The sequence below is a fragment of the Notolabrus celidotus genome, chromosome 14, assembly GCF_009762535.1.
Source record: "Notolabrus celidotus isolate fNotCel1 chromosome 14, fNotCel1.pri, whole genome shotgun sequence".
Lineage (NCBI taxonomy): Eukaryota > Metazoa > Chordata > Actinopteri > Labriformes > Labridae > Notolabrus > Notolabrus celidotus.
The window spans coordinates 31145851-31170332 of NC_048285.1; the positions used below are offsets into that span (position 1 = coordinate 31145851).

Here is a 24482-nt window from a genome sequence, read left to right on the forward strand (position 1 = left end):
CAGGATTTGTCTTATATTATTATTTTTTTTTAACAGTGTATTTATTGATTTTTTACAATTATGATAGAGTACTAAATAGATGAGCACACTTAAATAGTTTTGTAAATGTAACAACTGAAAAAACAGAAAAAATAACTAAATAGATAGAAACTAAAAAAACAGAAACAAGGGGGAAATAAAAAATATATATATATTTTGCACATACAAAAATAAAATAATTTTCTTAATGTATAACCATGAGAAGAAAGAGAAAAATAAATGATTATACATTAAGAAAATACAAACAGACAAACAAACAAACAAATAAATAAAAAACCCTAATACATGCATTTTATTTTGAAAGCGGAAGTGAGTGTAATCCACAGAGTGAGACTTGAAGCCGGCAGCAGGGAGCTGTAGAGGGAGAGAGCTGAGGGGCAGCTGGTGAAGGTAAAGGTGTGTGTTTGTTTATGAATGAGAGGGGAGACAGGGAGGGTGACGGCGTGAAGAAGACACGGAGAGGGCTGAAAGGAGGACGAAGACGCGAATGAGAGGAAGAAGAGGAGGAAGGAAAGAAGGGAAGAGAAGAGAGGGGATGATGTCTGAGAGGATCGCTTCGTGTGGGAGCCTGTATGACAGCACCAACCTGCTGCTACAGTACTGCAACAACGGTGAGGAGCTTCATTCACCTCATCTGACTCTAGACAAAAAACACATAGGACTACATAATGATGGGTGCAAAATTAAATATGCACAAAATGAGATGCATTTTCAATCTCAATTATTAATTAGAAAGGAACATTCCCAGCTGCTCATGTTTCGTGACTGCGCACAGGAGCCTGATTGTGCGTGTTTTGCATGAATGACAGTTAAATGTTTATTTCAGCATCTTAGATATTTCTCCAGGGATTCCTTTTTTTTTTTGTTTTAATTGATTTAATTTTATATTCCTGGAATTGCCTTTTCACCTCATTGCAGCTGCATTTCTTGAACCAATTTATGGCAAATTATCAGGGAATAACTGTAAACGCAGATGCTGTAGATGGATCTGAACATGATGCGACTTATTTTCTTTCCTGGGACAGATGTCTAACAGAGAACTAGATTATATCATGTATTAATTGAATTACAGATTGCTTTATTTTTATTATTTGGTAGTTTTTATCATCACATGTAGAAATAAGGTGCCATACAAGTGGATCTGATGCTTCTCCACTCATACCACTGAAGTCCCTCTCAGTCCAGACCTGTTTTTTCTTGATTTAATTTTATATCCCTGGAATTGCCTTTTTACCTTCTTTCAATTAATTCATTTATTGAGTCAATTTATGGCAAATTTTCAGTGTATCTGTAAATGCAGATGCTGTAGATGGATCTGAACATGATGCATCTGTTTTAGACGACTTGTTTTCTTTCCTGGGACAGATGTCTAACAGAGAAATAGATTAAATCATGTATTAATTGAATTACAGAATGCTCATAGTTAATATTTTGTAGTTTTTATCATCACATGTAGAAATAAGGTGCCATACAAGTGGACCTGATGATTCTCCTTCATGTTCCTCCATGTCTCATTAGTCCCTCTCAGTCCAGAACTGTTTTTTCTTGGTTTAATTTTATATTCCTTGTTTTGCCTTTTTACCTTCTTCCAATTAATTCATTTATTGAGTCAATTTATGGCAAATTTTCAGTGAATAACTGTAAATGCAGATGCTGTAGATGGATCTGAACATGATGCATCTGTTTTAGACGACTTGTTTTCTTTCCTAGGACAGATGTCTAACAGAGAAATAGATTAAATCATGTATTAATTGAATTTTAGATTGCATTATAGTTCTTATTTTGTATTTTTTAAGATCACATGGATGATATTGTAGAAATAAGGTGCTATACAACTGGACCTGGTGCTTCTCCTCTCATATCACTGAAGTCCTTCTCAGTCCAGACCTGTAAACCACAGTCTGGAGAACACTGTCTGGCTGGAAGGACGCTTCTTGTTACACGATCACATCATGCAATTTTAATATTTCTTGTATTTGAATACACGGTGTGTTCTCTGTGCAGCTTTATGTTTCTGTACCTCTCACACCCTGCTTTACAAATATAATGCAAATATCTCTGCCTATGAGGCATGCAGGTATAAGATCATATCTGTGGTGACAATGGAGGATTGTGGCTGATTAGTAAAATGTGTCTCTGACCTCTGAATACAGTGTTGATGTTTAAACGACTCACTCACAGTTATCTTAACCAGTTAAATACATGTAAAGTGAATGCTGTCACTGTGTGCGGATTGGCTCACTGTCCACATACAGTCGACTGAACTTCAGACGGCCATATTGAGCAGCAGGTGCAGAGACAGCAAGGGGTCATGGGAGTCTGATCGGAGCGTTGGTGTTTGTTTTCCAAGATGTAACATGTGCCTCTTAAGCCCATTTGGGGAGTGTTGTGGTCCAAAAACCTCCTGCAGCGCCTTTAGTCACAAGGATTTGAGACAAAGTGTCGGAGGATTAAACAGCTTCTGCTGTCTGAGATTAGTGAAGGTGATGATACAAAATAAGGTCAGAAACAGGAAAACATCAGCTGCAGGTTAGAGTAGGTGCTCACAGGGTGACAGATGGTCCTGCAGGGAGGGACCAGCTGCTGGACCTGGGTGTCATTTCTTTTTGTCAAGTGATGGACGCTCTTGTCGGCCCTTTCTCTGTACCTTCAAAGGAGTTTCATGTAATTAAATTAAAACACTGTGTTTCAACATTTTGCATCAATTGTAATGCAGGGACTCAATTCAATGTATGCTTTTTAGCACATTTGAGCCATGACCTGTAGGAGAGAAAACCCTGCAAAGCTGCAAATAGTGCTAATAACTGTGGAAGACGATGGAGATCTGTAAAGGTGGTCACATGAAGACCTGACTGAATTATGTTCTGATATTGAGCACATGCAAAATAACAGGTTCTGAAGCAGGTGCTGAAAAAAAAAAACACACCTGTGCAAAGTGTGAAACAAGTGTGAGAAGAGCATGATGTCATGAGAGGGAAGCAGCACTGAGATGTTCCAGTTTGCAGTGGATACACAATGAAGAGAGCAGACTGTGGAATAATCAGACAGTGTAACACATCAGAGTGTTTGGGAGGAAACATCCTGTCGGCCATGTTGAGTTTGAGTCTGAACGAGCTGTTGATCACAGAGCTGCAGAGTCTGCCAACAAGCTTCAACCAAATCATGTTTTTTCTCTTTCTTTTCACTGAATTTTTTGTATAATCTTTTTAATTCACATTTAACATTATATACATGAACACCAAAACAAACAAACAATAAAACAATAAAACACAGGTGACAATTTAATTAACAGTAACCAAAAACAACAAACAGGATCAGCAAACAGAACAAAAAAAAAGACTTATACAGACATCAACTCTCTCCTCGCACCGACAAGCTCCACCTCTATCATTTCATTTTTTTCCTGCTTTAAAGCTGCTGTGAGGAACTTTTGGTTTGTATCGATTCTGGCGCCCCCTTGTGGACAACATGATACCTCTTATCTCTTGTACTGTTCATGCAAAATTTGTATCTTCAGACAATAACCTCATCCTGTTGTGTTGTGTCAGGCATTAAAAATGACAACAGAGAAGGTATCAGTGTTGTTGTGGATGTTCTTGTTTGCTTTTGAAGGTCATGAAGAGGCATCGGTATCAGTTTCAGTCTGTTTCTCAACCAATTAAAAACTCCTCATAGTGCCTTTAAATAAATGTTAGCTGCAAAAAAAATACAATTGAAATAACATAGAACCTTTGATCGCAAACCAAATGTTGCACTACTCTCATTGAAACGTATGAACTAAGTGTGTGTAATACTTTACCCTGTATGTTTTCAAAATGAAATATTCTGTTTTTTCAAAGGCTAATGATTTTCCAATTTTAAAAACATATCATAGTTTGTTACTCTAGTGCAGGGGTGTCCAAAGTACGGCCCGGGGGCCAATTGCGGCCCCAGGTCCATTTATTTATGGCCCCAAGCTTCCATCTTAAATTGTGTTATTTATAGCAAAGAAATTAATCACAGGTTCTTTCTACAAACAAAACTAAAGTGGATCCAGAAACGTCTCAAAAAGCTTCATATGGACTACCTGTCTAAAGCCAAAGCTCTGGGAATTCTGCAAGACGGCAATAAAGAAGAAACACAAGAACTCTTAAAGTTGACAAGTTTTCAAATGAATGTTTTTATCATGATGTGAAAATGTTCTTTATGAACACTAAAAGTTCAGAAGACACAAAAGAGGACACAAGACAAGATCAAAATTATGAAATTGTACAGAAAAGGCAAAATTTGATGCATCAAAAATGTTCAGAACTCAGGAAAATAATTATTTAGTTCTTAAAATGTTTCCTGCTTGTCAGAAAAGTCTTAAAAACCACATAAAAAAGAAGTGGTGAAATCTAGATCATGATCCTGACATAGGAAAATAATGATACAATACTTTTCCCACATTGCCCGACCTGAATGAAAAACATTTTCCTCCAGAAGAAGATAAAGTTTGCTCATGTGTACATGGCTTGTGGAGAACTGAGGACTACCTAGTTACTGATTTATTGAGACAAAATTTAAAATGATTGTTATTAAATATATATTTCATATACAACTTTTGGGATTCCTAAGTCTCAGTAGGAGCCACTGGCCCTGAGGTATTCTGACAACATCATATGTGGCCCTCTTTGAAAGAAGTTTGCACACCCCTGCTCTAGTGTTTCAGTGAGGGAGGATTTTTGTATTTTTTAAGATCACATCGATCTTAAAAATTCATTCATCTCTCTCTCAAAGTCTGTTAAACACACAAGACAGAATCTCTATTACACTTAAAGGTACCTTGAATAAAGTCAAAAATACATCCACATATACCAAAATGAAAGTTACACCGGTTCTCAGTGTCTTTGTCTTTTTTTCTGGGATCTACCACAAGTCCATCTAAGTATCTCAGTCTTAGTTTTCAGCCTGTAAAAGCCCTCCTATATCTCCACTCTTAATATAATCATTAAATGGTTTCCAGATTCCCTCATAAACTGTTAATTTGTTCTTCAAGGTATATGTTATTCTCTCCATTGACATACATTGTGCCATATTTCTGATTCTCAGTTGAGGATATGCTTTCTAGTGATTTAAAATGACTTTCTTAAATACAATAGAGGAAAGAGAATAACCCAGCTTTGACTCTTATCTGTGAGACATCTTTTTTCTATTTTGAGTCGATGTATCATTCTGTCTATTCCTTTCCTTCCTTTCCTTTCCTTCTCCCCTCGTCTACCATCTGCCCTCGGTCTGTAACCAGATCTCCTCCACACTGAGGTCATCAGATCTGTTCTCCTCGGACACCTGCTCTCGACTCCAGCCAAACACACCTTGCGTCGTATAGCGTTAACAGCTTTATCAGACGTGATGTAGATGGAGATTGTCTGTGTAGTGTACAGTTAGATAATCGCTCCGTTCAGCCTCACTGATGCCAACAACCTTAATGGCTTTATCTGAATGATCCTGCTGAGGTACACCACAACCATCTGTGACTGTGAGGAGCAACGAACCGGCTCAGGACTTGTTTTGTCTGAGTGATCAACAAGCATCAAGGAAGTAGTCTCCTCCCTTGAATGATTTCTTTATCAGCACAAGAGGAGAAGTTTGACTGAAGAAAGGAGGCTTTTTAATCAAAGTGACACCTGGTCTCCTCCTTTACATGTTCAGCTCTGCCCCCCCTTAAAGTCCCTGTACCTTTCAGAACCTCAGGAGGGGACTGTAAATGGGATAAAACTAAGTTCCCCTCTGTAAACCACGTTGAGCTCCTCTAAAAGCCCCTGGTCCCCGGGGAAAGTTTGTGCAGCGGAAACACAGATTAAGCTAATGCTCCTGTAATCACTTAAATGACTTAAATCTGTTCCATGCATACTTTAACACCAGCAGCCCCAAACGGCAGACTTGGGGAACTGCCTGCAGCTCTCAGACCTGCTGTCTTCAGTGTCTGCAGGTCTCAGCTGTTGTTTCTGCCTCTCTCTCTCTCTCTCTGCAGTTTTATATTTCACCCTCAGATTTAATGTGATCTGCAGCAGCAGGGCGAGGACGAGCTCTCCCACTAGTGCTCACACCCAGAATTAAATTTGGGTGAAGAGGATGAGAGTCCTCTGGATGGGCCACTCCTCACTGTTAAAGCCACGTTTTATGACTGTGTTTGTGATCTGCATTCTAACACTGTGTGCTCTGAGAACACATTAACTCTGGGCATAATGGAATATTGGTGGTGTAAATGGTTTGGTAGATGTGCTCTGGGTGCCTGTCGGTAGAGCAAAGTACACTTTGTTCTTTTAGCTGTGCATTGAGATTAAAATGACCGAGGCAGTGAAGGGCTCAGTCATGGCAGCTCTTGTTGCAGAGTCACTGCACACTGCACACTGCACAGGATTTGTTCCCTTTAATCAATGTTAGTCCGTCTATTAGCACCATGTCCGCTGAAGTGATTAACTTCCTCTGAAAATGATGAGAAGGCTCACATGTTTAGTTTCACTGTTTCAAATCAAACTCAGTCATTTCTGCATGATTTTCTATCAATCATCACTCAGACTAGAGGAAACTCTGCATGCTGTTGGGGACTTTTTAGGTGGTTTGATAAAAACTGGTCTTGTGGTGAGGACTTCCTGCAGCAGGATGATGGTGCATGTGAGATAAAGTCAGTATAAGCTAGCTGGGGTTTGTGGTAATGATGGAACATGTCACCTGGTGCACACAAGTGTTACAAACTGCAGTTCATCGAGCATCCACTTGGGGCTGGCTGCAGAAACACCGTAAACCACGTGCACACCAATTCAAAGAAGACGATCTTTGCAGCAGAAATAAACATGTTTACAGCCTGGTTAAAAAAACACGGGGCGTGGATTTACACCACACCCCTTTCCACTAACTTAAACACACATTCAACTTACCATTAAAAAGCCAAGGACCCCTCAGGTCGGTTTGTTTTTGGGTAGAGTTGGAGACTTGGAAGAGACAGTGGTGCTCTAAGTCTGGAACCAACCCATGGCCGTCGGCTTCCATCGCTACAGCCTCCAAACATGGGGCACGGGATTTAACCACCAAGCTAATCCAGCGCCCCATGGTAACAGGAAATTTAATGACTCTTGTATTATTGTTGACATGTTTTCTTGGCTGCACCGTGCTGCAGGAGTCAGCAGAAGGTTATTGGATTGAATTCCCCAGCCGGGCCGGTGCCTCTCTGTGTGGAGTATTCATGTTCTCCCCATGCCTGCGTGGGTTCCTTCAGCTTCCTTCCACCCTCATCAGGTTGATTGAGAATCCATTGGTCTCTTTTATTTTTTCGCTGCAGGACAATGGCGGAAACATGTTTGGTTTGTGTTTTTGATCACGGCAACCCCGCCCCTCGCCCCTGACGTAAGCGATTTGCGGTTCTAGACCAGCAAAGAGGTTCTCAATTGAGTGCCGGCTCCGAACCGGCCCTGAAACTGCTCGGTCGAAAAGGGGTATCTGACAATCTGCTAAAGAACACTGCTGGAGGCCGCATTTGTCAGCAGAGCCGTCAATCATGACCTCACATCATCCAACATCTTCCATCCATCCATCCATTTTCTTCTGCTTATCCGGGGTCAGGTTGTGGAGGTAGCAGTCCAATCAAATTGACCCAGACATCCCTCTCCCCAGCAACACTTTCCAGCTCCTCCTTGGTAATCCTGAGGCGATCCCAGACCAGGTGATCCCACAACTTTCTAACATCAAATCATTGAAACTTAAATCTTAAGAAAAAGGAACAAATCAGAATAAAACCTAACTGTGATGACGACAGGAGGCAGGATGAAGAATAGTTTTGATGTTCTAGTTTGACCCTTGTTCCTTCTGTTAACATGGAGGAGGTGGACATACTGCAACCAGCCACCAGGGGGAGCTTGAGATGTTTTAGTTTCACGACATGTCATGTGGGCCATGTTTTATCTAGTCTATGGTGCAATCCATCAACCAAACTGTTACTGTCTGTTCATGTAGAGTGAGGTCAACAGGGTCATGTGGGCTGTGTCACCTTTGTGTGTATGTGTGCGCATGTCTGTCTGTGTGTGTGTGTTTTTCTGTGTGTGTGTGTGTGTGTGTGTGTGTGTGTGTGTGTGTGTGTGTGTGTGTGTGTGTGTGTGTGTGTGTCTGTGTGTGTGTGTGTGTGTGAGTGTGTGTGTGTGTGTGTGTCATTGATCCTGGAGTCAGGCTCTACAGCATCTCTTCCTGGTAGTGCCTGGCTGTTCAGATGCTGATGTTGGTGCAGTGTGTGTGCATGTGTGTGTTTGGACCTGAGCCATGCTCCACCCCTTCTACCCTCTTCCTCTCTGCCTCCAGCTAACAAGACAGGAGGAGGAGGAGAGGGAGGGAGGGAGGAGAGGGAGAAGGGTGGTAAAAAGGGGGAGGGGAGGATTGGAGGAAGAGGGAGTGGACCAGGAGGCGAGAGGAGGAGAGAGGAGGATAGAGAGGGAGTGGCTCAGCAGGAGAGGATGGGAGATGTGTGTGTGTGAGTGTGTAAGTGTGTGTGTGTCCATGAGCGAGAGAGAGAGTGGTGCTGGACAGGGAGGGGAGGGAGTCTGAGTCTGTAGAGTGTTGTGGGGAGGAAGAGTGAGAGTGAGTGGACGACCCGTCTGTGGACTGACTCACAGGTTGATTGACAGGAGGAGGGACCAGGCTCTTGAGGGTCCATGATGGCAGGTAGGCGAGACAAGCTCCACCACCATCATCATCATCATCATCATCATCACTTCACTGCTCCATGAATATTTCAGCAGCCTTCAATTTCTAATTGCCCTGCACCGACCTCCCATCATCCATCTCTCCATCTTCCCCCTCCCCCTGTATTTCATCATCCATATCTTCCCTTCTCCTCTTTTGTTTCTTCCTCCTCTACATTCACCCTCTTCCTGTCTGTGGTTCTTTTCTCTGTGTCCTATCAGCCATGTGCTCGTCTCAGCCTCACGTCAGCTGGTTCACCTCACAGTATCGTCTTTCTCTGCAGGGGATGGAAGAAGAGGGAAGTTAGCTTGTAAAGAAAATGTGTGTTTGTGTGTGTCGCCCGCTGAATACCAAACAGATGTGGCCCCTGCTTTATTTGACAGTAATGAAACCTTGCTGAGGTGGAGTGTGTGTGTGAATGTGTGTGTGTGAGAGTATGATAATTCAAGGGCAAATTGAAAAGTAGCCGGCTCTGCAGTGTTTTTGAACAGGTGTGTACCTGTCAGCAGAGGAGATGAAGGTGAACCTTGTTGATCTCATCTCTCTCTGTTCTCTCCTTTCTTACTCTCATGTCTTCAAGCAACATTAATAATTAGCTTACATGTAGAGTACTCTCACATGCATGCTTTAATTATTACATATTCAATGTGCCTTTGTTGTGTTTAATGCATCGTGTTGCAGTCTGTGTGACTTCTGTGTCACACCAGGCCTGCAGACCAGTATCCTATAGAGTCTAGACTGGCCTGTGTTAATGTTCAAACTTTATGATGAACAGGCACAGACCTAAATTTCTCTGCATGCAAATGGATGGATGGACCCAAAACAAAGAAATAGAACATGTGAAGTGTCACGCTGTCACGCTGTTTCTATTTGGCAGCGGCCATCTTGGTTGTTTATGAAAGTGCTCCTCTGTATCTCATCAAACCGGATTAAACACAGCTAACGGTTGTGAATGGACCCGGGCTGTTCCTGTGAATCTCTCTGAATACAGGGACCAGAGATTTTTGTCATTCTTGGGCTGCAAATGTCTCTTCAGTGACTTTAAACTTCAGCCTTTAACACGCAGTATTGTGGAAGTAAGAGCAGTAACATTACCTCAACGATCAGATGAACAGATTAGTAGAATGTTTATCACTTCAACCTATCACTCAATAGATGAACACCTGAAACATCAGAGGGTCTAGACTTTAAAAGCTACAGCTCATGTGAGGCACTTTGGGATTTTGGTGTCCCTCGTGGACAAAGTGGTACATCATGTTTCTTCACTGATCTTGTCCTGCACATATCTAAGTAATGTCTTCCTCTTCCTTCCATCTTTCAACAGTCAAACTTTTCACTCAATGTGAAATTGTCCTCTCAAAAGTGCAAAAAGGCTGTTTCTTTCAGCTGCTGTTGATTGCACCTATCTCCCAGCACCAGTTACATGCATCAGTGATACAAAATAGTCATCTAGAAAAATCTTATCCTGTTGCCAAAGATCTTGTTTTCTTGTTTAGGAGATAAAGAGGCCTCAGCATTCATTTAAGTCTGTTTCATAACCATCAAAAAACTCCTCATAGTAGCTTTAATGCATTTAAACATGTTTGTTTCATTAACTAGCTTTTGAGAGTTGGTGTATTTCAACTGAACCTGTGTATGCACGTCAGCATAGCACTGTAGTCCACTAATATGAGGTTAGGATTTAGCTGAGGATTTTTGCATTACTTCTTTGTAATCCTTCTCCTCTGCTTTTAAAATGAGCCATGAGATTTATCTGAATTGATGTGAGCAGTCTGTCCTCTTGAAATGTCACAGTGACACGTCCTACAAACTGCATGCTGCTGATCTCTCTCAGAGACGATGTGATACTTCCACACTGCTGACATTTTCCTTCACATTCGTCCATGAAAACAAATCAGAGTTTGTCTAGTAGGTGACTTCTTCTGCTCAAAAGAAACCCTCCTCTCTGAATCAGCAGTGAGGTGCACTAGCTTTCCATCAATACATGACATTGATGCATAAAGATGCTGTAAGATACAGATGAACACAGCACAACATTTGGCAATGTGTCTGTGTCTGTCAGGAGGGCCTCTATTGACCTATACAGATGTTTGACTGCTTCATGAGAGCATCCCTGTAGAGTTCAAAGATCAGATCAGACTTTAGCCCAGGTTTAATCCTGCATCTCACATCTCAGTCTGGGGAAGTGGACAGGGACAGGGACCCATCTAGTTTAGACCGATGACAGCCAGTCCACCTCTGAAGATGTGGATCACGCTTTGGTGCTCCCTCAGGACTTTATTACCAAAGACTTCCTCTTCTTTTTGAGCTGATGAACTTGCCGTTTTGTGACCTGTGCAGACCTGAAGCTGGCTCACAGTTCTCTCCATGTGTATCTCATACTGCAGAGTAGCTTCTTGTGTATCTGGTGACATTGTTCTGCTGTATTCAGACTTAAATGATCTCACACTTCAATTAAAAGCTCTAGTAGTAGACTAAACTGCCTCCCTGTGAACCCTTAAAGTGTATAAACACAGCGCTGTGTTTGTAGAGTAGAATAAACCGACATCACGGTCTCTGGATAATAAAACACTCCCTTCCTTATTACTCGTCTCTCCGTGTATCGCTGCAGTGTTCCTCCTGCTCACAGCAGTTTAGATAAACAACATTATTGCTGTATTTAGTTAAACATTAATCACTCTTCTCTCTCTCTGTTTCCCTCTCCCTCCATCTCCTCCCACCTACAATCTGTCCTCTCCCTCCTCTCTCTCTCACTCCTTCCTTCTCAGGTCTTTCTCTGGCTCGTTCAGCTCCAGTCTTAATTCTTTTATTTTAATTACCTCTGCTGTTTGACCTCGCCCGTGTGCTTTTATTATAAAGAGGTTTTTATCCACAGTGAGTTAAAATGTCCCCTGATTCTTACTGCAGACTGTGACTGATTCTTACTGGATACATGAGTAAATAATCTTTATTTAACACAAAGAAAACGTCCATTTAGTGGAAATAAGCTCTCATACATGTCATGATCAGGGTTTTAATTTGAGGTGATTTATTACTCACACTAAAATATGATTAAAGAAATCTTTAGCTGCTTCAGAGAAGAAGACACAACCCTTATGTGGAGGAAGCTCTTGGATTCAGGTTTTAGTGAATGATCAGTGACTGTAGAGAACAGGAATGTTTACCAGTTACATTATAAATGCTGCTCATACTGAACCCTCTGGTTGAAGCACACACGGCCATGTTTTGTTTAAAGCTCCTGTGAGGAACTTTCTGTTTGTGTTGATTTTGGCGCCCCCCTGTGGACTAAGTGATCTCGCTTATTTTATCCTGTACATGTGTAAATTATGTTATCTCCTTCTGCTTTCAACTAACAGTCAACTATTTCACTCATTAAGAATAATTTACTTCAGAAAAAGGGGTTTTCTTGACGTGCTGTCAATCACCCCGTCTGACACCGACCCTCTCACAGCGATTTCAGGCTTTAAAATAACAAAACAGAAATGATCAATACCTTTTCTAATAATCTTGTTTGCTTTTCTAGTTCATAAAGAGGCATCACTGTTCATTTCAGTCCGTTTCATGACCACTCAAAAACTCCTCACAGGAGCTTTAATAAGTTGATTTTTAAAACCCATTTTTACAGACTTGCTTTTATGTGACTTCATCCTTCTGACCGCTTTCACTTCTATTTTATTGTTATTTTTTAGCTTTTATTCAACTAATTAATTGTTTTACATTTTATTTTATTATTTTATTTTATTATTTATTATTTCAGTTTTTTTTATTTTTTTATTTATTATTTTAATGTTCCTAATTTATCCTTTTCACTTTTTCTAATTTTCCTGATGTGATGTCATCCTCTTATTCTGAAAACCTCTTTTATTGTCCTTTTAATGCTTTTATTTTAATCTATTTTTATTTATCTGTTTAATTATTTATCCTTGAAAAACCTCAAAACAATGATTTATTGGTCTATTGTCCCACCACTTCATTCTGTTTTAATTTATTCTTTTTAACCTTGCGCTGTATTCTGTGTTGCATTGTTAAAATTCCTCCTCCCTGTCTGTCAGAAGGTTTACTTTGTCATTCAAACCATGCTTTGTTTGTCCAAGCACTTTGTAAACATGTGTTTTAAAGGTGCTATATAAATAAAGTTATTATTATTATTATTATTATTTGTGATGTTCAGTGAAAGGTTGTCATTTAGAGAAATCAGAGTTAATCACCTGACAGTTGGAGACACTGATGAGGAGGATAGAGAGAGAGTGACATGTGCTGGATGTAATCTGAAGTGACCCTGCTGCTCTCTCTGACACATCTTTCATGTAAATCTCCCTGAGCTGGATTTCTCTATGTAAATCTGGAGCGGGTTTTGCCTGCAGCAGCTTCCTGTCTCATTTGACTGAGAGATGTGATACAGTAACAGTAACAGTCTCCCCTGTGTATCCGGCTCAGCTTACAGGACTGCACAGATGCATGCTGGGAGAGCTGGATCGGCTCCTGCTGAAGCTGTTAGTGACCCATTTGAAACACGGTTCTCTTTAACTGATAGTTTGGACTGATAATCACACCGTGAGGTTGAGCTTTGTATCGACAAATAAGGACAGGTGCTGAGTTATTTTAGTGTGTGAGGTTTTGCCAACTTAACAAGGTAATCCAAGCCTTGATATACAGAGTACAATTACATGTGTATTTTAGGGAAAGCAAAACAAAATAAGGCAGGTGAAGATAAAATTAACAGGAAAAAAAGGGGGCTGCAGACACTCTGAGGTTTGGGGTAGAGGTTCAGGCAACCCAGATATAATGCTCACTGTTTATTAGGGGTGAGCCCGACTAAGGATTTGCTTAGTCGAATCTGATTCATCAGATTTTGCCCATAGTCGACGAATAGTGGAATGTTTTCTCACTTTAAGAAAAAAAGCATTGTTCAGGTTTTGGTTTACTCCTATGATTTGATGTGACCCCCCAGAGGACAAATCTGAAATAGTAGTTACTTTCATTGAAAAAATTCCATTTAATGTGTTCTCTGTAATTTCTTCACTTTGCAAAGTGGTTCCGCGGGCCGGATTTGAACCTTTGGCGGGCCGGTTTTGGCCCGCGGGCCACATGTTTGACACCCCTGGTTTACATGCATGTAAAAGATAACTAATTAAAGATGAGATCGAAGGGTGATGGAAAGAGGGAGCTTTCTTTCCTTCATTTAGACAGAGGAGAAGAGAGAGTTATTGATGAGAAGGCGCTGCAGGAAGTAAAGGTGTCTCATCTGTACCTGTGTTAAAGACAGAAGACTGAGGCAGAGCGCATGAAATAGAGGGCATGAGATAACTGTCGATCCATGGACTTGTGTTTGATATAATCAGGTCGTAATCTTGAATATGTGACACAGATTAATAATCCGCTCTGGGCAGTTTGCCTACAATGATGCAGTGAGCTTGCGTGGGAGGACGGTGGTTGGTTATGTTGCAGAGAGTTCAAGATGAGAGGGATGATGGTGACGATGGAGGGATGTGAGGGGGCTGAGATTAAACACATTAGAATCAAAATATATGAAGCTGAATTTACTTTTTCAGATGAATGTGAGGAAGAGTTTTACAAGAGATCCAAAAGTTAATGTGTGAAACAAAAAGTCAGAGTGCATTCATCTCTTACTGGTTAAGACTCTTTGCACGTGCTCAGGAGTCTCTGGATGCCCACTCTACAGAAAGCATTGTAGCTTGTGTTGTTCTCCTTCTCTTGTGCTCAGACTCAAACTCACACCCAGAGTCTGAATTATTAAATTCAGTTAAGTTTCCTGAAGGCCCCCCGAGAAACTCAAAACCAGCTCCTCACAGAGCAGCTGCAGGAGGCGGAGGTGTCAGTAACACACGCCTGAAGCAGCTGTTTGTGTTTACTTCCAAATAAATGAGCACGAACGATTCAACTGTTACTCTCCTGTCTCTTTAAACGCTCTTACAGCCTCTGTTAGACATCCACAGACTCATCATGTTATCTCTCACACATGTAGTCATGTTGTTTGTCATCATTGAGTCGCCATTATCCAGCTTTTATGCATGTTTTCATTCAGCTAATTGCACCATTAGTGTCCCCACGCCACTCTGTAACCTAAATCCAACCTGTTTCCTTCTCCCCATCTCTCCGTCTCTCCTGTCCAGATGACACGGTGTCGGCCAGCAGCAACATGGACATGGAGGACCGGGTGTCCCACCTGGAGCAGAGGCTGCAGCTGCAGGAGGACGAGATCCAGCTGCTGAAGGCCGCCCTGGCCGACGCCCTGCGCAGACTGGGATACTGTGAGGAGCAGAGCCTGGCGGTGCAACCAGGAGGCGTTCACGCTGCAGGGAGGAGATCTCTGGCCTCCACGGCTTCAGCTCCTCCCACTAAAGGTAAGTCAGGAAACAGGAAGAGGAGAATCCTGCACCCAACTCTATCTGGGGTCTGTTTGCATCCATCCTGCATCAAGATCCTTAGGAGTTATCAGCTGTGAGGTTATGCTGGAAACTTCAACATAAAGTTTAACATCTTGACTTCACTGCGCCCACTTTTAAAGAGCACAGGGACATCATTAGCTCACATACAGCTCTGTTGTCACCATCTGTAATCTCTTGTTCTGGAGCTAATGATGATTTTTTTTTTACCTCTCAGTGCGTCAGCTCCTGCAGGCTCTGCCCTCCCGACCTCTGAGTAACGGCTACGTCCAACAGAAGCGCCTCCTCTCCTCCCCGTCCTCTCCTAAGAAGGAGGTGCTGCAGTCCATCAAGAGGTACACATGACAACAGATTCTTAGAGCTTGTATTCCTCTTACCTTTAAACCTCAAAAAGGAGGTGCAGAGGTGAAATCTGATCTCTGACGTCAGTGATTTTACTCACACAGGATTTGAAGCATCATCATACTCTTTCTTTTAGATTCACTTTGTTGTGTCTTTTAAGCAAAGTCATATTTTAAATTAGGTAGGTGAGTGTCTTTATTTGAGGCCTCAGGGAGGAGAGCTGATGAAATCTACCAGAACACTCTGACTTATCTGGAACAAAACTTCAGCTGTCCTCTCGTCCTCCTCAGGAAGAGCATGTCCACGGAGCGTCTCACCCTGGTGAGGAGAGAGATGGGAGCGGAGAGTCGGAGCCGAACGACCTCCTCCAGCAGCTCCACTGGAGGAAAAAGGTAACAGTCATGTCATGTAAACTTTAAATGAACTTGATTACACGCTGTTTGTTTCATTAACGTCTCTGAGTATCTGTGACGTTTCATTAACACTGCACAAGATGTCTCCATAACAAAACACAGACTCCTCATTCTGACTTTGGCTCAGTGAGCATGTTTGAGTGTGGAGGTCAGCAGGGTGGAGGCGAGTTCAGTGGGTCAGTGCAGACGGTTATAATGAGCAGTCGTACCTCTCTGCTCTCTGCTGTCTCTCTGTGTGACAGATGAGACAGTCACACTGTCTGAATACACTCTGTCAGTCTGAATATGATCTGTGTGACAGTCAGAGCTCAAAGTTTACAGACTCCACATAAGATTCATGTGTAATCATGTGTTTGTAATCTACAGCAGGTCTTTGAACAGGAGCTTGTTGTGCTGCTGTCCCAGAGGAAAATTTTACTGCTCAAGGCTTTCTCTTCTAAGTCTCTGGAGACAAAATTGAGATTCTCACTTCAGCCTCATTCAAGTTTCAAATTGTTCTCATTTGTTTCTCCTAAAATTCACTAGGAGAAATAGTTGAGACCATAACATGAGTCTTATTTGAGACTTAAATGAGAGATCTCATTAATGGCTCATTTTCTTCTCTTTTTTTAAAATATATTTTTGGCCTTTTTGCCTTTATTTGACAGGACAGCTGAAGAGAGTCAGGAAATGTGGGGAGTAGTGAGCGGGGGGAAGGCATGCAGGAAATGGTCGACCGTTCGGGAATCAAACTGGTGACCCCTACGACGAGGACTGTAGCCTCTGTATGTGGGGCGCTTAGACTGCTAGGCCACCAGACAATTGAGAGAGCTCCCTGATTTCTCCACCTGAGCTCAAAAGGAGTCACAAAACTTGAGAAATACCTGAGAATCATTTCAGATTTTGACGACATCTCATTTTGAACTGAAAGGGAGACTAAGCTGAGACTTTTTGAAACTTTTTTTCTGAAGGCAAGAATGAGAAACAGGAGACATAAGCTGTAGTCTCATTATGCTTTCAAACAGATCTCATTGTTGTCTAGGAGACATAAATGAAACACTTTTGAGATCTCCTCTCTAAATTTATTTTCCTATGGGGTGTTTATACAGTCGCACATAGAGGATAAATCAGACGCCGGCTGTAGAGGGGTCGCTTGTGTTTTGTGTCCACTGCAGAATGAAGTGAGCAGTTAGTTGCTATCTGCAGCTTCACCTCTAGGTGCCACTACATAGAACACGTCTTCTTTAAAGCTCCTGTTTCTCTTTTATTCTTGAAGCATTTATTAAAACAAGTTCCCTGACATGAAGCCTCACACAAATATACAAAAGTATGCAGCATGTTTTATACACTTTCACACTTACCTTAATTGATCTAGTTGAGTTTTTAAAATCAGTTCACATGTGACCATCTTTCAAAATAAAAGTCTGCCAGTCTTGGGTTTATACCAGGGGTGTCCAAAGTACGGCCCGGGGGCCAATTGCGGCCCAAGGTCCATTTATTTATGGCCCCAAGCTTCCATCTTAAATTGTGTGTTATTTATAGCAAAGAAATTAATCACAGTTTCTTTCTACAAACAAAACTAAAGTGGATCCAGAAACGTCTCAAAAAGCTTCATATGGACTTCCTGTCTAAAGCCAAAGCAGTGTGAATTCTGCAAGACGGCAATAAAGAAGAAACACAAGAACTCTTAAAGTTTTCAAATGAATGTTTTTATCATGATGTGAAAATGTTCTTTATGAACACTAAAAGTTCAGAGGACACAAAAGAGGACACAAGACAAGATCAAAATTATGAAATTGTGCAGAAAAGGCAAAATTTGGTGCATCAAAAATGTTCAGAACTCAGGACAATAATTATTTTGTTCTTAAAATGTTTCCTGCTTGTCAGAAAAGTCTTAAAAACCACATAAAAAAGAAGTGTGATGAAATCTAGATCATGATCCTGACATAGGAAAATAATGATACAATACTTTTCCCACATTGCCCGACCCTAATGAGAAACATTTTCCTCCAGAAGAAGATAAAGTTTGCTCATGTGTACATGGCTTGTGGAGAACTGAGGACTACCTAGTTACTGATTTATTGAGACAAAATTTAAAATGATTGTTATTAAATAAATATTTCATATACAACTTTTGGGATTCCTAAGTCTCAGTAGGAGCCACTGGCCCTGAGGTATTCTGACAACATCATATGTGGCCCTCTTTGAAAGAAGTTTGCACACCCCTGGTTTATACTATCAGACAGGTCACAGCCTTAAGTCTCTGGATCCTTTGTTGTGAGGGAGGCGGATGACGTTTAAGGCGGTTAATTGTAATCACTTTATGTGCTTTCAGTGTCAACACAAGCGCTCTGAGAACACACATTTGCTTTCCTCAAATCTGTTAAGGATGCATTTCCAAGAATCACCAGGTGTGTGTCGACTGGTCTCTTTCTTTCTTTAACTTTACAAACTGATGGTTCAGAGTTTCTAAAGTTTGACGTGCACTCAGGAGAGACTTCAATTATTTACATGTTTTTTTTCTAACGAGTGAAAGAAGGAGTCTGCACATCATCCTCATCATCATCCTCACAAAGTCAGCACTTCCTGTTCTCCTGCAGTGAGCCTCAGACGTCAGCCTGGATTATGTCGTACAGTTAACAGGCTGCTGGTCAGTGCAGAGCGTCGGCTGTGAGTCTGACAGTCAGTGAAGTATCCACGTGTCACAGACAAGTGAACGCAGCACGGCGGTCAGTAATCATCAGTGAACAGACCCTGAGGAGAGGGAACTTTAAGTTTTATTCTCAGAAACCTTCATAGTTCAGTTCCACTTCTCTCTGTCTTTTATTCTTATGTCATGTTTTTGTTTCTTTTCCTCTTTCATGGAGAATTAGACGTCTTTCCACCTTTCTCTTTTCTCCTTTATCCTTCTGATTTTTCCTCTCCTCTGTCAACATCCACACTTCAATTCATCTTATTCATTTTTTCTGCTCTTTTTCCCCTTCCTTTCTTTTCCTATTTTCTTATTTCCTTTCCTTTACTCTTACTCCCTTTCCTCTACTTTCTTTCTTTTAGTTTCTTGTTCTTGACTTCTCTCCATTTTTCTTTTATTCCTTTTCTTTTGTCTTCTTTCTTTTCCTTTCCGTTTCTTTCCTCTTCATTCCTTTCTTTTCTTTTCTTTTCCTTTCCTTTCTTCTTCTCTCTCTCTCTCCTTTCGCCTTCTATCCTAACCTTTCTTCTTTCTCCTTTCCTTTCCTTTTCGCTCCTCTCCTTTTCTTTCCTTTTCTTTTCTCCTGTCCTTTCCTTTCCTCTTCTCTCCATTCCTTTCCTCTTCTCTCCTTTCCTTTCCTCTTCTCTTTTCTCCTTTCCTTTCCTCTTCTCTCCTTTCCTTTCCTCTTCTCTTTTCTCCTTTCCTTTATTTTTCTCTCCTTTCCTTTCTCCTTCTCTCTCTCTCCTTTCCTCTTGTCTCCTTTCCTTTCCTTCATTTTCTGCCCTTTCCTTTTCTTTCTCCCTCTCTCCATTCATTTCCTTTCCTTTCCTCTTCTATCCTTTCTTTTCCTTAGCTCTTCTCCCCTGTCCTTCCCTTCCCTCTTTTTCCCCTTCCTTTCTTTTCTTTTCTTCCTTCAATTTTCATTTTATTAATTTTTCTATCCACAATTTTTTTTTGTTTCCTATCCTTTCCTTCCATGTGTTCCCTCCTTCCCTCCTCTCCTCTTCCCTACCTTTCTGCTGACGGCTCACTTGTGGTACTTGGTCAAAGGGGGTGTGGTTGCCAGGCAGAGGGGACGGGTCTGCACAGCAAGGAAGTGCGCTGTGATTGGCCGATGGCCTCCTCAGGCTGAGCTAAAAGTTTGCAGAGTGAAGGAGGAAGTGGTTTGTTGCTGTTGCTGTTAGACGGGTCAGAAACACTCCTCTCCTCTGTTCACTGTTACTCTAACGGAAACCTGCAGCCATGAAGAGATCCTCCAGGTAAACAGCTTCATTATATTAACATGTAATTACTGACAGAGCAGGAAAGACATGATAGAGAAGAGCTGCTGATTCAACTCTGAGGAAGAGAAGTCTTCTGCTTGAACGGATTAAAACAAAAATCTTGTTTGTTTTTGTCTTTACAGTTTGCCTCAGTCTTTGTTGACTCGTTTGTTGAAGCTGTTTTAAAATATATTTCTGCTGCTTTAAAATTCAACTAGAAGAGTTTAAACTTTCATGTGTCACACCCAGCTTCTTCATTTGTAATAAGTCATTTATATGAATAGATTATAGGTTGCAAAATGAAACTCAGTGGTTTGGTGTTAAATGCATGCAGGCGTCACTGTCTCTCCCACCCTCACCATCTGTCATGAATTCATCTCAGTTTAAAAAGAGTGGATCCATAATGAAGTCCTGCTGCAGACAGCCTGAGGAAGTCTTTCTGTATTATGAAACTCTGTTGTCACGCTACCTCTTTGAAGTGTGTGTTTGTGTATGTGTGTGTATGTGTGTGTGTTTCCCCTGTCGACTGTGGTGAGGATGGGCTGCTGCATGGTTACATGAATACATCAGAGACCGGAGACATGTCAGAGGATCAAATGAAAGTCTTCTTTCTGCAGTTTTGATCAAAGTTTGTGTGACCGAGGGAGAAAAGAGCGTGTTGTACTTTATTGCATCACACCTGGTTTCCATTCAAAAAGCTGTTTTTGTTTATTTTTTATTCAGACTGACTTTTATGGAAACTGTGATGAAGGGTTTTTAGAGCGCGGTGCATTTTCTGAAGTGGAGGTCTCTCATTCTGTTACATAAATAATTAACGGGCCTTTTTTTGTGCCTCTTTCTACTGATGGAAGCAAACAAACATGTTGCTTCTCTGCGTGTTATGAAACACACGTTTGAGATGAGTAAAGCATCTGGACAGGAGTCACTGCACTCAGTGGATCTGTCAGGAATCTGATCTGATCTGATCTGACTTCATATCAATAATAAAATGAGTACAACACAAACGCTCACATGAACAAGCTGTTCCCGAGTGCCTTTTACCTTACCTAGTTTTCTAAAGATCCTAATTAATCCATTAATTGCTTTAACCTGCAGAGAGAGAGCTTCTTATAAAAGGAGTCTGCAGACCGTCATGCAGCATTGTGACCACAGACAGGAGACTGGTGCAGTCGTGGGTTCTCATGTAACGATTACAGATTCTGCTCAGCTTGCAGAATCTCTGATAACATTGATCGCTCCCGCTTTACATGCATAGAACATAATGGCCATGAAAGCACATTTTGTACCTGTAACATCAGGTTGCACTGCAAACATGTAGAACAAGAACCTGCCTTTCTTTTCATCCAGTGTAGAGATATTGCAGAAGATTAAAGTGAGTTTGGTCAGACAGATCTAAATTTATGAAAATGAAGAGAATAAGGAAACGATTTGTATCATGATCAATCTAACCGTCTCCTTCTGTTTGACCCTGTTTCATGGGAATGAGATGATGTTTGAAGAAAGTCTTAAGAATCAGGTTCCTGCTGTGTAAATATCTGTGTCCTGAACATGTTCTTTAATAGCTTAATAAATGTAACAATAATAAAACGCCTACTTAACTGAAGTCAGATTGAAACCATGCAAATGACGACAAAGGAAAAGATGAAAAGATTTGCATCCCCCTCTCCTCCCTCCTCTCCCTGGTATTTCATGATGCCACAGTAACCTCATATTAGTCTGATTTCATGTGGAAAGAAGTCTCTTGTGTTTTTTTCTGTGGGAGTTAAGTGAAGACGATCAGACGTTTCGTGTCCATTAACTGAACCGCCGCAGTGCTGCAGTCATAATGGACAGGAAATGGACCCACCATAATTCCCACTGTTCACATAATCCATCCATCTTCCCTCCGCCTGCATCGCTCTAACTGCGTGAATGTTTGGGAACAAGTTGTCAGCTGCAGGAAAATAAAAGTGCAAACACTCAACTTTAACAAAGTTTCATTGATTGCATTTGAGCCTGGAGTAAAGTCAGACATCTCAAAGCAGCGAGCTTAATGAAGATGTTTCCAGGATGAAGTGCACGGAGGAGGAACTGTAAAACAATCAAATAAGCATGTTGCAACATGTTTGCTATTCAAAGCATGGAGTCCAGATTACATAAGACCTTCACAGCTTACTCACACTGGTGTCCATACATCTGTGTGTTTCTGTTTTCCACACTGGAAGAAGGAGAGTTGTAAACATCTTTCAGAGGCCATGTTAGTTTCCAATAAAGCACTTTTTCCATCCCAGCAGTGAAAAGAAAATTTTGATTTATGCACCAAATCAATACTAATTCCATCTTGGTAAAACTTGACATCTGCAGATCAGCTGTTTCTAATACCTGAAGCAGATCCTGCACCCTGCTGAGCTGCACATTAGTGTCTGCAGGTTGAAAGCTGCTCCATCTAATCAGCTGCCAACTATCTCCGTGCCCATTACCATGGCTTAAGGAAAAGTCTGTTGAGCCTTCACAGACCCACACAGGGTGGAGCTTTTTTTTATTCAGCTTAAAAAGGTCAGAAACTTCTGTGAAGACTCAGATTAAACTCTTGGATCTTGATGAAACCAGAGAACTCTCACATGAAGCCGCGGAACCCTGAAGCGTCTTTTCTGCTCATTAGTCCTCTTTCTGTTCTTATGAGAGGCCGTTGTGTTTCAGAGTTTAGACCGCCAAAATGTCAACAATACAGTGAGAGCTGGACGTTAATGAGCGGTGTGTTTGTGCGCTCCTCTCCCTGGTGACCCAGGCTGCTGCCGCGTGGGTCTTAGATGCACAGTTATGTGGCCTGTTTGGCGGCCTGGTGCAGTAATTACTGAGCCTGAAACAATCCTGTTGGCTCATTGGCTAAAAAACGACCACACCTTCATCTCCCCTAGCAGACTACACACAGACACACAGTTCAAGAGACAAACGGGCCTTTATGTGGCTGTTTTAAAGAGCCGACACTCAGCCTGGTCGCCTCCAGCTGCACAGACACACAGCAGACAGAGTCCGGTCCTCAGATCAGACCCCTGTTTACTCTGACGTCTGTCTTTTTGTCCTCTTTTTCTGCTTTGTGTTGCATTCAGACACAAAAAGCTCTGATCTTTTACCATCGATTGTAGCTTTCTGTTGGTTCGTTTGATTCATGAGCTGCTTCCTGATAAAGAACACTCACTGTGAGTCTTCTCTCAGGTAACTCCCTGTTAAACAAATGTCAGGGACACTCAGGCTTCATCCTGAAGGTGTTGATTTTTCTAAACAAACACAACTGTGTGTCTACATTCAGCATCTAGCGGATCATGCGTTGAGGTTAATGTAAGTCATAAATGTATGCACCCTCCTCATCAAACACACGGGACCATAAATCACACATATTTAGATATGATATGACTCCACCCCTTTTTACTGCTAGAAATTAAAGATGCATGATATTAGGAAATGTCTTTTCTGCAACATTAAAAAATACATTAATTCATATCAGATCAATGCAGTGTGTTTCAATGAACTTATAAACAATTGCAAATGTTTAATATAACATTCATACTTTTAACCATTTGGATCTTTTATTTGGATTTCTGCTTCACTCTGTGGTGCCGTTAGCAGACTGTGTGCATGCTCTCAACATCAGCGAGCTCCAGGATGAGCAGGAAGACTCTTTCAAATCCGTCAAGCATTTCTTAGTGTATCTGACTGCAGCAGTGTTGCATGCATTACATTGTAAAGACATGTGACACATAGACTCTGCATGCACAGCCGTCAGTTCTCTGTGTTTGAGTGAGGAGCTGCATTAAAGAGAGCATAGATTAATCATGCAAAGCTAGAAACTGGTGAAAGCATGATGTGTTTCTGATCACATGACTGGCACAGATGTGTCTGTTGCACATGCACAGTTGCACACATTGCAGTTGCGATCATCAAACTATAATGTGAAGCTTTGCTAGAAATCTTCTTTCTCTTTGTCATGAGCTCCAACTGTGCATGAATGAAATACATGAATTGGGTAGTAAGAGTGTAAATCATGCCAATCAGTGTCTTGCACAGAGGCGTGTGCTTCATATAATAATATGAAAAAAATTACTCAGTGGATCTTTAAAAAAAGAAGTGGTGGGCAGCATTAGTGGAGGTCAAAATGAACTCAGAAAACATGCTCTGTTTCATATTTTCAGGCAGTGTTTTGTCACCTGCCTGCAGGTTGTCGACCTGTTACAGTTTTAACATGTAACATTTTGCTTCCTCTTTTAATATTTACTTTCCCTCTATGTCATCAGTAAATGAATGTTTGTTATGCACCTTGCTGTTGTGTACTCATGGTCTAAGAGCCCATCCATTAAAGCCCCATATCTTCCTCCCACTGCTGCGTTTCCTGCTCGTGCTTCCACGGACACTCAGGAGAATCAAACCCTGACTGCTGCTGAGCAGAACAGAAGCACAATTAGTTTCCCTTATTTTATCAAGCCCTACTTTCTGTTTCCATGGTGATATCTACCTGTCAGCTGAGGCAGCCGTTTGCGGTTTGACGATCTGATTGGTTGACAGCATCCTGTCAGGAGAGCTCGGGTGGTCAGCATGCAGCGAAATGCTCGGCAGGCGGTCCTGATCGGTTGACAGGCGGCTGATTCAGGAGCAGCTGTGTTTGTAGCTCAGCTGATGAGGCAGC

General features: G+C 41.5%; 1 protein-coding gene across 1 annotated transcript in view; it reads left to right on the plus strand.

Moving 5' to 3' along the window:
* Positions 1-357: 357 nt before the first annotated feature.
* eml2 (EMAP like 2) overlaps positions 358-24482 on the plus strand; it is a 38004-nt gene continuing 13879 nt past the window's right edge. Inside the window, exons 1-4 of the mRNA XM_034701893.1 lie at positions 358-650; positions 14865-15095; positions 15355-15472; positions 15770-15871. Coding sequence (XP_034557784.1) covers positions 527-650; positions 14865-15095; positions 15355-15472; positions 15770-15871 — 575 coding nt within the window. The 5' untranslated portion in view covers positions 358-526. The remainder of the gene's footprint in view (positions 651-14864; positions 15096-15354; positions 15473-15769; positions 15872-24482) is intronic.